General features: G+C 43.9%; 2 protein-coding genes and 1 long non-coding RNA gene across 8 annotated transcripts in view; 1 reads left to right on the top strand and 2 right to left on the bottom strand.

Moving 5' to 3' along the window:
* RTF2 (replication termination factor 2) overlaps positions 1-1182 on the bottom strand; it is a 52926-nt gene extending 51744 nt beyond the window's left edge. Inside the window, exon 1 of one of the 2 annotated variants that reach the window (XM_003904583.3) lies at positions 1002-1182. In XM_003904583.3, coding sequence (XP_003904632.1) covers positions 1002-1070 — 69 coding nt within the window. In that variant the 5' untranslated portion in view covers positions 1071-1182. The remainder of the gene's footprint in view (positions 1-1001) is intronic. The other variant, XM_009215899.2, reaches the window with a different exon arrangement.
* Positions 1183-1258: 76 nt separating this feature from the next.
* LOC108580574 lies at positions 1259-8688 on the top strand. The gene is made up of 3 exons (XR_001891772.3): positions 1259-1657; positions 5393-5900; positions 8600-8688. It is a non-coding gene; the product is annotated as an uncharacterized LOC108580574 (long non-coding RNA).
* Positions 8689-9518: 830 nt separating this feature from the next.
* Positions 9519-12520, bottom strand: part of CASS4 (Cas scaffold protein family member 4) — a 48918-nt gene continuing 45916 nt past the window's right edge. For all 5 annotated transcript variants that reach the window (XM_009215901.4, XM_009215904.4, XM_003904585.5 and 2 more), the window contains one exon: positions 9519-11586. In XM_009215901.4, the coding sequence (XP_009214165.1) occupies positions 11179-11586 (408 nt within the window). In that variant the 3' untranslated portion in view covers positions 9519-11178. The remainder of the gene's footprint in view (positions 11587-12520) is intronic.

The following is a 12520-nucleotide window of genomic DNA, read 5'->3' as shown; positions in this document are numbered from 1 at the left end:
TGAGGTCAGAAACACAGGCTGGGTCTGCTCACAGCGCCTGATGAGATTTTATTCTTAATGTGATGGGAAGTCACTGGAATGCTTCAAATGCAATAGTGACGTAAGGGGTTTACCTTTTAAAACAAACTCTCTGGCTCCTGAATCAGAATACATGAAGTCTCCACATGTGCCAGGCACTCTACTAGGTGCTTTACAAATATTTTATCATTAAAAAGTAATTACTAGTGCTAACTTTGAAATTCCGAATAAGTGGATGGGAATCCTGGCTTCACTACCTACCAGCTGTGTGATCGTAGTCACTTTAATATCCCTGGACTCAGTGTCCCTGTCAGTAGCAAAGAAATTATTATAATTTCCTCGATTGCTTGTGAGATTAGGGATTACTCACTCATTTATTTATTCAGAATATTTACTGTGCCAGGAACTATGCTAGTTGCAGAGAAAAAAAGGGGCAGCCTCTGCTATCAAGAACTTACCGTCTAGCGGGGAAGACTGATACAAATCAACCACGAACAGCCGTGTGCAGGGTGATAAGGCAGTCTATAAAAGGATGTGGTAAGGGAACAGTTTGGGAAGGCTTCTCTGAGCAAATGAAGTTAGTGTATACAAAACTCAATATACACTAGGTATTTGTATTATTGCTACTAGCCGCAGGTAGGGTTCAAATCCTAGCTCTGCCATTTACTAGCTTTGCAACTTTCTCCTTTTGAGCCTCAACTTCCATGTCTGAAAATAAGGATGACAGTATGTAGCCACAGGGCTACTGTGATAATTACATCCGATATCCCCTGTTAAGATTACTGTCCAGTGAATGGCAATAGTCAGCACTCATTGAATGTCCACTCTTAATACTGTTGTTAATTTTGAGTCCTGTGAATGGAATAAAAGACCGCAGCTAGGTCTGGAATCCCGCTGGCTCCCTCTTCTTACTTCCTCTCGTTTCCTGGGGTCGTCAAATTCCCACCATCCCCGGTCCCCAACAGCCCGCCCACATCACTGACCTTCTCAACTTTCTTCGGCCCCTTCACCAGTTCATGCCTCTTGGGGATTGTTCCCCCGTCGCAACCCATCGCAAGACGGGAGTCAGAGCCAGCAGCAAAGTCCTAAAGCTGCCACTTCCGGGATTTCTGGCGCAATCCCCAGCCACTTCCGGCGCACCGCCGTGACGCAGGACGCTGGTCGCGACGCAGCGGGGCGGGGCGGCACGCTAGTCCCCGCGTAGCGGGGCGGGGCGGGGCCGGGCCGTTGCCAAGTGCCGGTTGTCATGGAGAGCGTCGCTTGGAGGCTGGGCGCGGGCGGGTTTCCTCTTTCCCGTGAGACCCTGGGTTTCTGCTGCACAATCGGAATTACTCGCCCACGCTCCGGGAGGGCAGCGAGGGCGTGGGCGGCCCGTGCGCACCCACCGCGCTTTGACCTCTTTGACCCTATCCCACGACAGCTTGTGTGGCTGCGGAGCGGGCACATCCCTGGACTGAGAGCGCCTTGGGAAAAAGGGCCGCCCTCTTGTTTCTGCGATTAATGATGCCTAAGAACGGAATCTGCCGTATCAATGGACATTTTTGTGTTTAAAAGGAGAACGCATCTTTATTGAGCGCCAACTGTGACTCAAGCACTTACAACAAATCCTGTGAAGTGATGTTACAGCAGATTCTAGGAAGTAAGACCCTCCCTAAGGCCTGGAACTTTCTGGTGTTGCCATGCATATTGTAGATGGCATGTGTGTGAAATTTTGCATACAGTTTGTGCGTGTGTGTATTTCATTCACAGTTTCCTGAAGCCCAGGCTAAAAAAATTTTATTAACAATCAAATATCATTAATAGACGATACAATAGTTCTTAGAAAACATACAGTGACGTTGTTATGCCCATTCCAAGAGACAGGCTGTATTTTATCTATAAGAACACAAATCCCTTGCTAAAAATCCATGATTGTCTGTCGGCTCTTAGGCGATTGCCTATCTATTTGTTCCTTTAATTATTATAAATATTATGGGAAAGTGCCTATAATCCCAGCACTTTGGGAGGCCGAGACGGGAGGAGCACTTGAGCCCAGGAGTTCCAGGTCAGCCTGGAAAACATGGTGAGACCCCATCTTGAAAGAAAAATTAGAAAAATTAGCCAGGCGTTGTGGTAAGCTTTTGTAGTCCTAGTGGCTCCTGAGGCTGAGGTGGGAGGAAGGATTGCCTGAGCCCAGGAATTCAAGGTTGCAGTGAGCTATGATCATGCCACGCACTCCAGCCTAGGCAACAGAGCATGACTCTGTCATTAATATATATGTATGTATGTGTGTGTGTATGTATTTGTACATATATATGATGGGAAATTTTCTGCATTGCCAAGAAGGCAGATCTTTATGATTGGGTGTTACCCTATTGACCTACGTGAAACTAAAATGCTGAAAATATTTTTTACTTGGGAAGAGTTGCCCAGAAAATATGTGGATGTGAAAACTTAAAGGGCTATATGTCAGCTTGGGGTACTTGTTACTGTAATTAATGAGAATTTTAAAAAATCCCTTTAGTTGGTCTCTGATTGATTTATGATTTATTTCTATGCTAACCACAATAACTGTAAGCTCTATGAGGGTAGGGATTTCGTTTTTATTTTTTATTTTATTTTTTCATTTTTTATTTTTGAGACAGAGTTTTGATCTGTTGCCCAGACTGGGGTGCAGTGATGTGATCTCGGCTCACTGCAACCTCAACCTCCCAGGATCAAGCGATTCTCCTGCTTCAGCCTCCCCAGTTGCTGAGATTACAGCTGTCCACTACCATGCCTGGCTGATTTTTGTATTTTTAGTAGAGACGGGGCTTCACCATGATGGCCAGGCTGGTCTCAAACTCCTGACCTCAGGTGGTCCACCTGCTTTGGCCTCCCAAAGTGCTAGGATTACAGACGTGAGCCACCAAGCCCAGCCAGGACTTCATTTTATTCCACGTTGTATCATCAGTGCCTAGAAGTCTTTGGCACACTCAATGTATGAGTACATTTCCTCAGTAAACCAAAAGAAAGTACAGATTCATTGAGAAAGGGGTCAAAAGCCTAGTTTTGGCAGATACTAAAACTGGTTAATACTATGAGAATTCCATTTACTAGTGAGGAAGCAGAAGCGTGGAAAGATCAAATGACTCCTTCAAGGTCACGTGGCTAGTGAGAGACCCGGGAATGAGTGCTGGGATTAGTTCTTTCTCACAGCAAAGGACAGAAGGTCAGATACAGAACAGCAGAAACACCAGCCAGTTTAGAAAGGCTCAAACCAGTGTTCTTTTCTCATTTGGGGAAGAAAAATTAAAAATAGCGGCTCTGAGACATGACCATGCATGCACTGAGAGATTTGTAGGCATTCTTGCACTTTGAACTCACAGCAACGTTAGAAGTTAGAGGGTATAATGCCTCCCAGAGTGCTGGGATTACAGGCATGAGCCACTGCACCCAGCCCATTTCAGACCATTACAAATGAAAACCCCAAGTTGTCTTCGTTCAGGGTCCCACAGCTGGTGAGTAGAAGGAGTAGAAGATGAGGGGCTGTCTCCCATGAGGCCCATCTGACTTAACTGCTTCTCCAAATGCTGCTGATAAAACCCAGCAGTACAGGCTGTGCTGGTGTTCTAGCTCAGGCAGCTGGAATTTTTCTCTTCCTCACTGGTTTCCTCTTTTAGAATATTGGTCTCTAGGCTACTCTGTGCCTCAGACTATACACAGCTAGAACTTTTGTGAGGTTTATGATCATTGGTAGCAGATATGTGTTGAGAGCTGGCTGCCATGTCAGGTGCTGTGTTCAGCACTTTACTGGACTTAAGCCATTTATTCTTCCAGCTCCGCTGGGAAGCAGATGTCATCATTGTCTGCTGCTTCTTCCAGTGCCTTGTTGAATGAACTAATAAAGGTTATTCCCTTACAAGCATCTTTGGAGACAACTTTGTCCTCGTCAAGCCATGGATTTTCAGGGAAGCAGAGGAATGAAACGATAAAAAAGAGAATCATTACTTTTAGCAAAACCAGTATTTCTTAACCTTTTGGGAGTCATTGGACCTGTTTGAGAATTTGATGAAAACTTCGTACTAAGTCTCCAGAAAAGTATTGATTAGCACATATGACATTTCACATAGCGTATACATGTTTGTATTTTACTCACAGCCTTCTGAATCTCAGGCTAAGAACCAGTATTTTAAATGCTGTTATAGTAAGTCCTTATAGTAGGTCTCAAATATTTCAGACTTCTTTTTTTTTGTTTCTTGTTGTTGTTTTTGAGATGGAGTCTCGCTCTGTTGCCTATGCTAGACTGCAGTGGTGCAATCTCAGCTCACTGCAACCTCCACCTCCCATGTTCAAGCGATTCTCCTGCCTCAGCCTCCTGAGTAGCTGCAATTATACAGGCATGTGCCATCATGCCTGGCGAATTTTTTGTGTTTTTAATAAAGGCGGGGTTTCACCACATTGGTCAGGCTGGTCTAGAACTCCTGACCTCGTGATCTGCCTGCCTTAGCCTCGCAAAATGCTGGGATTACAGGCGTGCACCACCACGCCCAGGCAATTTTTTGTATTTTTAGTAGAGTCGGGGTTTCACCATGTTGGCCAGGCTGGTTTTGAACTCCTGACCTCATGATCCATCCGCCTCGGCCTCCCAGAGTGCTGGGATTACAGGCATGAGCCACTGCACCCAGCCCATTTCAGACTTCTGAGCCATGGCAAGTTTGATTTCCTGATAGCTCTGCTCATGTGCTCTTCCATAGCCGCACTTAGCATAACTCATTTTAAGAGTTGGCATTAAACATTTTTAAAACTATATGCTATGCTTTGAATGTGTCCCCCAAATTTCATGTGTTGGAAATTTAATCCCAGTGCAGCAGCATTGGGAGCTGGGGCCTGATAAGAGGTGATTAGGTCCCGAGGGCTCTGCTCTCATGACTGGATTCATGTTGTTATCTTGGGAGTGGGTTAGTGATGAGACAGTGGACTTGTTATAACATTGAGTTCGACCCTCTCTTGCTCTCTTGTCCTTCCACCTTCCACCATGGGACTATGCAGCACAAAAGCCCTTGCCAGATGCAGGCCCCTTGACCTTGGAGTTCCCAGCCTCCAGAACTGCAAGAAATAAATCTGTTCTTATTCTGTTAATGCAGCACAAAATGGACTAAGACAGTAGATGTGAAAAATGTTTGAAGAACTTTACAACCATCCTTTAAGGTCATACACAGGAAGGAGTCCCAAAGACGATTAAAACAAAGTAGAAAACTGAGGCAAGCCCTGAGATAATTCAAGATAAAAATTACTTTTAATGGCAGTTTTAGGGAAATATTCAAAATATTCTGGCAATATACAAAACTTTGAATGAACTGGCCCCTGGCCACCGCTCCCAGCTAATGTGGGCCACTGTTCCTTTCCTTACTAGGTTCCAGCCACACTGGCCACCCTCCTCTCCTACCTCTGTGCACATGTCTTGCTGATCCTTCTCCAGGGACGCGCTTTCTCTTCATGTGTTCCCAGCTGGCCCCCTCAAGGGATCCAGCCCTCTGCTCCTGGGACCCCTCCTTGGAGCCATCTTCCCTGACCTCTCCATCCAAAAGAGCACTGCTCTCTCATCACACTACCTCCATCTTGCTTTATTTTCTTCTTTGCATTTGTCACACAAATATCATGTTATAAATATAAATTTGGACATCTTATTCACCGTGGAGTTTTTTGCATTGATTTTTATTTCTTAAAAATAATTGCATCAAAATATTATTTATCTTGATACACAGTGTTTTGGGCACTGCCTTACATTTTGCATTCCAGAAGAGCTCCTCTCCACCTCCTGCCTGGTTTTTTAAATCTCCCTCGACTGGAAAGAAAGCGCCATGCTCCAGAGCCTTTGTGTTTCCTGCAGCATCTCTAGTCATCAGCAAAGGCCTGAACAAGTAGGAGCTGCTCAATGACTATTTGAGAAATGAATGAATGAAAGGAAAAGGGTATTAGCAAGTAGCTTTGATTCACCTCCTTATAAGTGCACACACAAATGGGCAACTTTCAGAGGACTGGGGTGCATCCATAGGGAAAATATAACATTTTTAAAAAGATGTTTATAAAAAACATAGTTGCCACGAAACCACAAACACAACTCCCCACCACTTGTCAAACTGGAAGATCTCTAACATGGGCTCTTCACCACTTCCAGCCTCCTGATGAAATTTGACTTAGTTGAGGTCGAGTTGCTACCACCACACCACCCACCATTTCCTCTTCCTTCCTTGGGAGGAAACCATACAGAATTCTGGGCATTAAGCAAAAATACTCAGCAAAAAGTTACCAAAAGCTAAGAAATTGTGTTTAATTTTATTTGAAAGTTTTTTTCAGAGGTAATCATCTTATTAATGAGTGGAAATTCGCCCTGGAATCACTGTTTCAAAAAAAGGAAGGAAACACATTTAGCTCACGGCAGCATTTTTCATTATTTTACACCCAAGCATTTTGTATTTTGTTGACAAAGGTCTTCAATTTGGATTCATCTCAGAAAAAAAAAGGACTTTTCGTTACGTATTAGAACACGATGAAAGACTCACTTATGAACGACTAAGTTAAAGAATATAAAGCATTAGAACAGTGCTTTAGTAGCAATGTAGTAATAATTTAATAAATATATGCCACTGTTATTAAGCATAAAACATAATTTTATCCACTGCAATAAAAATTTATTGTTTGCCTCCTCACAATAATCGCTCCTCTTTTTAATTTTCTGTTTTTTGAAATGAAGTTGTACTCTGTCGTCCAGATTGGAGTGTAGTGGTGTAATCATGGCTCACTGCAGCCTCGAATTCCTGAGCTCAAGAGATCCTCCCACTATAGCCTCCCGAGTAGCTGAGACTACAGGTGTGTACTATCAGGCTCAGCTAATTTTTTTGTATTTTTTTGTAGAGACAGCATCTTGCTTTGTTGCCCAGGCTGCTCTCAAACTCCAGGGCTCATGCAACCCTCCTGCCTTAGCCTCCCGAAGTGCTGGGATTTCAGGCATGAGCCACCAAGCCTGGCCTAATCTTTCCTTCTTCCAGCAATATTCCTGACTTTTGTTAGGGGATCCTGTCAGGACACAGTTCTCCATAGGTCTCTTGCCTTTCTGCACATATTCAGAGCAGAGGCACCAATGGCATTTTGTTGCGAACTGTCTTTTAAAGGATGTTGTCTAACCGTCTTCCAACAGCCTTGGAAGATAGAGATAATGTCTCCTTCCAGAGCAGAGGTCAGGTTTGTTTGGTATGCAATATATTAAAAATGAAGGCGAGGCACGATGGCTCACACCTGCAATCTCAGCAGTTTTGCAGGCTGAGGCAAGAGAATCGCTTGAGCCCAGGAGTTTGAGGCTGCAGTGAGCTATGTTCGCACCACTGTATTCCAGCCTGGGTGACAGAGCAAGACTCTGTCTAAATATGTGTGTGTGTATATATATAAAATACATATTATATATTATATGTCTCACATATATAACATCTATATTACATATCTAACATCTATATTGCATAGCTATAACATATATTACATATATAAATATGTATAAAGATGATGTCTCCCTCTGAGGCCAAGCCTGGTCAGATTTGCTCAGAGCCCTTTGTAAAAACTTGGGGATTCCTATGCTAAGGTTCCTTGGCTTTGACACAAACCTATGTGATCAGCATCCACCTGAGCCTGCCACTGCATCACCCCCTGGGACTTGGGGGACATGGGAAATGATGTGAAGGTGAAGCAACGTTGCTTGCGATGCCAGGAGAAAGAGTCCTTTGTCTCCATGCACAAAAGAACGAACACTGCAGGCCTGACAAATATCCTTATGAAGGCCTGCCCGCGAGGTTGACCTTCAGTTGGTGCATGGAAACTTGGATTTTGGGAGGGTTCCCACCATTGGCAGAATTTATAAGAACGGCTCATTGTGCCTAAACTGTTGGTACAAACGTGATTCATACTGAACACCCGCTTTCCTCCTGGGAGTCTGGAAATTTGGTACATGCCAGACAGAGGCTTCCCACCTGATCAGCCCCCAGTAAAACCCTGGCTGCTGAGGCTCTCATGAGCTTTCTTGGTTGACAACATTTCACACATGTTGGCACAAGTGTTGCTGGGGCGGATTAAGCGTGTCCTGTGTGACTCCACTGGGGGAAAACTCTCGGAAGCTTGTGCCTGGTCTCCCCTAGATTTCACCCCAGGTACCTCTTCCCCTTGCTGATCTTACTTTGCATCTGTTCAATATAGTAAGTCACAGCTGTGAGTATGACTCTATTCTGAGTCCTGTGAATTTTCCTAGGGACTCATTGGACCTGGAGGTGGTCTTGGGGACCACTGACATAGTCTCTGATCCCAGAATCTCATGTCTTCTGCCTGCATCCACGAAATGGTGACAGGCTAACTTGTTAATTTCAGAGATGAAACCTCAGGCCCATCACAATGCTTGAAAGACCAATCCCGTTACCTCTCAGGACATATGGGAGAGTGTGTGTGGGGTGGGTGGGAATTCCAGATCTAAATGAACCTCGGTGTTCCATGCCCTGCTTACCATGGAGCTTTCGGGAGCAGGCACCTGATCTAAGCCAGTCCAAGCCTAATGAAGGTCTTTTCTTCTCCTCTGGCCAAGAATCAAGAAGAGTGTAACCTGGAAAAACCACCTTGCAATCATGGGGGTTAACCCAGAGCAAGTGGGACTAAGAAACTGGTCCTGGATGACACTGTTGGAGCCCCTGAAACCAGCCAGCCATGCGGCTAGTTTGCCCCTGGATGATTTTAAGATCTATGAGTTAATAAATTTCCTTTACTGCTTAAGACAGATTGGATATGATTTTCTATCCCTTGTAAGAGGAGTCCTAACTGATGCAGATCATGGCTGTTCAAAGAATAGGCCCCCTGGAGGGCCTCTGTCCAATTGTAGAGAACTAAGCCTCACAAAGAAGGGATCCTTCTTTTAAGGACCCTGAGACTAACTCAATAAAAATATTGAGAATGTTGACAGTGTTGACATATTGAAAATATTGAACAATATTGAACACTGAAAATATTGAGCAAATATTGAAAATGTTGACAGTCTCCAGCAGTCAACATTTTACAAGCGCCTACCAAGGAAAGAGTAGCAGATAGCAGTAGGACTTGGTATCATTTCAGGTGACTTACAGCCTGGAGATGTTCTTCCAAGCTGTAGAGGTGTTTATGCACCTGGGAGACCCAGACCTTCACTTAAAATGAAGTGATGATGTAACCATGGCAACGTGAGCTGAGGACTCAGCTACAAGGAAAGGAAGAGGAGGTGGTTTGAGTTGAGGGGATGTCCGCGCCACTTTCATATCTGTGCCCAATGATGAGCATCCTGTCCACACCACGCCTTCCTGTCTGCACCACCACAGGTGATAGCTTTGTTTTCCAGTACCAATCCGGTGCCTAAGAGCATGGCCTCTACCCCATCTCCCTGCAGACTTCAGGGAGAAGCACTGGAATGACAAAAGTAAACATTGGAGGCTTCACTTGGGTGACAGAGACTTTTCCAAAAAAAAGAATGCTGCAAATGATGTTTAAAGTCATGATTGTATTTAATATTATTAGGATGATGCAAAGGCAGTTGTGGTTTTTGCCATTACTTTCCATGGCAAAAGCTGCAATTACTTTTGCACCAACCAATATACATTGTAACAGATTTGAGACAAAATATAAAAATTTTCAAACTGAGCAGAATTTATCAACCCAGAATCTGTAATGAATGAAATAAATTAATAGAGAACCCAACAGATCATGTTATGTTGTAAATATAACATCTATCTTTAGGTTAAAGTAACGTAGCAAAAATATATATTTATGGGTGCAAGACACATACATAATTTGTACCAGTCTCACAGAACTAATTCAATTCAAAACAACAAAAAAACTTACTCTATTTTCTAATGAATGCAATAAAAATTAACCATTTCAAAACAATTTCTCTTGTGCTTCGCCAACTTACATTTTTCCTGGCACCTGCTATACTGTGTATGTATTTCTTCATCACTTTACTGTCTGACTCCCCTACTAGATTGTAGGTTCCAAGAGGGCAAGGCCTCTGCTACACTGTTATGTCTCCAGCACCTAGAACTTGGCATATAGTAGGCATTCAATAAATAAATGTTAAATGAGTGAATTTAAAACACATACATGCCGGGAATGGTGGCTCACGCCTGTAATCCCAGCACTTTGGGAGGCCAAGGCGGGGGATGACCTGAGGTCAGGAGAACCAGACCAGCCTGGTTAACATGGTGAAAACCCATCTCTACTAAAAATACAAAAATTAGCTCTTCCTTTCTCTGCCATTGTGGTGTGTGCTTGACTCTGCTTCTTGCCATGTCTTCTCATAAGACTTTCAGGATTGTGATTCCTGACCAAGAAGCGAACACAAAATCGCCCCACTCCCCAGTAGATTTGGATGAAAACTGGTAATAAAATCAAGTACAACTCCAAAAGGAGACATTGGAGAAGAACCAAGCTGGGCCTATAAGGAATTGCACATGAGACGGCACACACATTTATGCTGTCTGAAGGTCACAATCATGTTACCACATCAAGGTGAAAATGTCACCACTCTCTGGAGAGTTGTACATGTTTTATTGGGAATATTTTTTTTCTCTCTGAATCTGTTATGAATGCATTGGTTGGCTGGGTTCAGTAATAAATATGTGAGACTTTTCATTAAAAAAAAAACAAATACAAAGATTAGCTGGGCATGGTGGTGCATGCCTGTAGTCCCAGCTACTCTGGAGGCTGAGGCAGGAGAAATGCTTCAACTCGGTAGGCAGACGTTGCAGTGAGCTGAGATGGCGCCACTGCCCTCCGGCCTGTGTGACAGAGTGAGACTGTGTCTCAAAAAACAAACAAACAAAACATGCACACATTTAATTAATCAACATAAAATATTATTTCTACGAAGTCACTTCAAGCTGATACTGCATACTCCATATATGCTAAACTTCACAAGGTCTTTAGCTCATATCTGTCTCTCTTTCCTGACCCCCTGTGGGGTAAGTCAATGCCCCGGGGTTGCTTAGCCACTTGGTACTACCAGCTTTGGGTCTTTGGGTACCAGGTCTGTTTCAGCTGATCGGTGTATACCCCGGCTGGCTTTTCCCATAGGACAGAGTTGCACAAGTTGTGGGTGTGAAGCTGAAAGGTGAGCAGAGGAGGAAGGGAGGTAGAGAGTCCTCATCCCAATGTCCCTCTGAACTGCCGCGTGTGTCGCTCCAGCTTCTCAGCCTCCGCCTGGAGGTGCCCCAGCGCGGCAGGGCTGGGGTAGGTGAGCACGGCATTCTTAGTGGCCAGCGCTACGTCCTTGAGCAGGCTGCAGAGGTGACTGCTGCCGCGGAGGATCTCGTTGCGCACGTCCCTCTCCTGGGTCTCCGTGCACAGCGTGTCCACCAGCTTCTGGCCCACCGTGATGACCAGCTTGCTCTGAGTGATGATCTCCGTAGGCTGGCTGCTGCTGAGGCTGCCATGAAATGCGCTGATGGCTTTGAAGAGCGCCCCAAAGTAGAGCCGGCAGTGTTCAGAGAGGCAGTGTTTCCTCTCAGGAGTCTGTTGACTCGAAGGCTGGGGTGTAAGAGGGCCAGGATTCTAAAGAAGGAAAGGAAGAATATAGATAGGAGACTCAATCAATGGGCTGTGGCTGTGTGTCCTTTCCTGTTTTGGCTAGATTTGCAAGACCTTTTATTTTTTTAAAGAAAGCATGGTTTGGTTTGGGAAGCCCAATACTGCAACAGTTATCTAACAAATTAATGTTTTCAAAGCACTGTAACATATAATATATACAATCTTATATTGTAATACATACATATAATTTTATTCAATCATCTCAATAAACCAACCATAAGAAACCCATTTTAAGAAACACATTGGCAATAACCATAACTTTTTTTTTTTTTTTTTTGAGACAGAGTCTTGCTTTGTCTTCCAGGCTGGAGTGCAGTGGTATGATCTCGGCTCACTGCAACCTCTGCCTTCTGGGTTCAAGCAATTCTCCTGCCTCAGCCTCCTGAGTAGCTGGGTTTACAGGCACCTGCCACCATGCCCGGCTAATTTTTGTATTTTTAGTAGAGACAGGGTTTCACCATGTTGACCAGACTGGTTTTGAACTCCTGATCTCAAATGATCCGCCCACCTCAGCCTCCTAAAGTGCTGGGATTACAGGTGTGAACCACTGTACCCAGCTAAATTTTTAACTTTTAAAAATGCAGGAAAACTTGTTGGTGAGTTTTAAAATGTTCTCAAAGAACAGATTTAAAAACATTTAAAAATCCAAAAATCCTCTCTGATTTCAGTATCAGAGGTATACCAGAGCCCCCAACATTTCCAGAAGAAACCAAAAACCCTGACCTATCTGCCTTAATATTATTATTATTTTTTGCCTTGTTATTAAAATATTTATCATATTTGCTAATAAGGTTTCATCAACATTTTACATTCATGAATTTTATTTTGTGGAAAATGGAACTAACGTCTCCCAAATCCTATATACTCTCAGAGATTTTCAGTACCTAACTTAGTGGCC

Source organism: Papio anubis, chromosome 16, assembly GCF_008728515.1.
Source record: "Papio anubis isolate 15944 chromosome 16, Panubis1.0, whole genome shotgun sequence".
Classification (NCBI taxonomy): Eukaryota; Metazoa; Chordata; class Mammalia; order Primates; family Cercopithecidae; genus Papio; species Papio anubis.
Note: the sequence above shows the minus strand (reverse complement) of the source record. Positions and strands in the feature narration are given on the sequence as shown.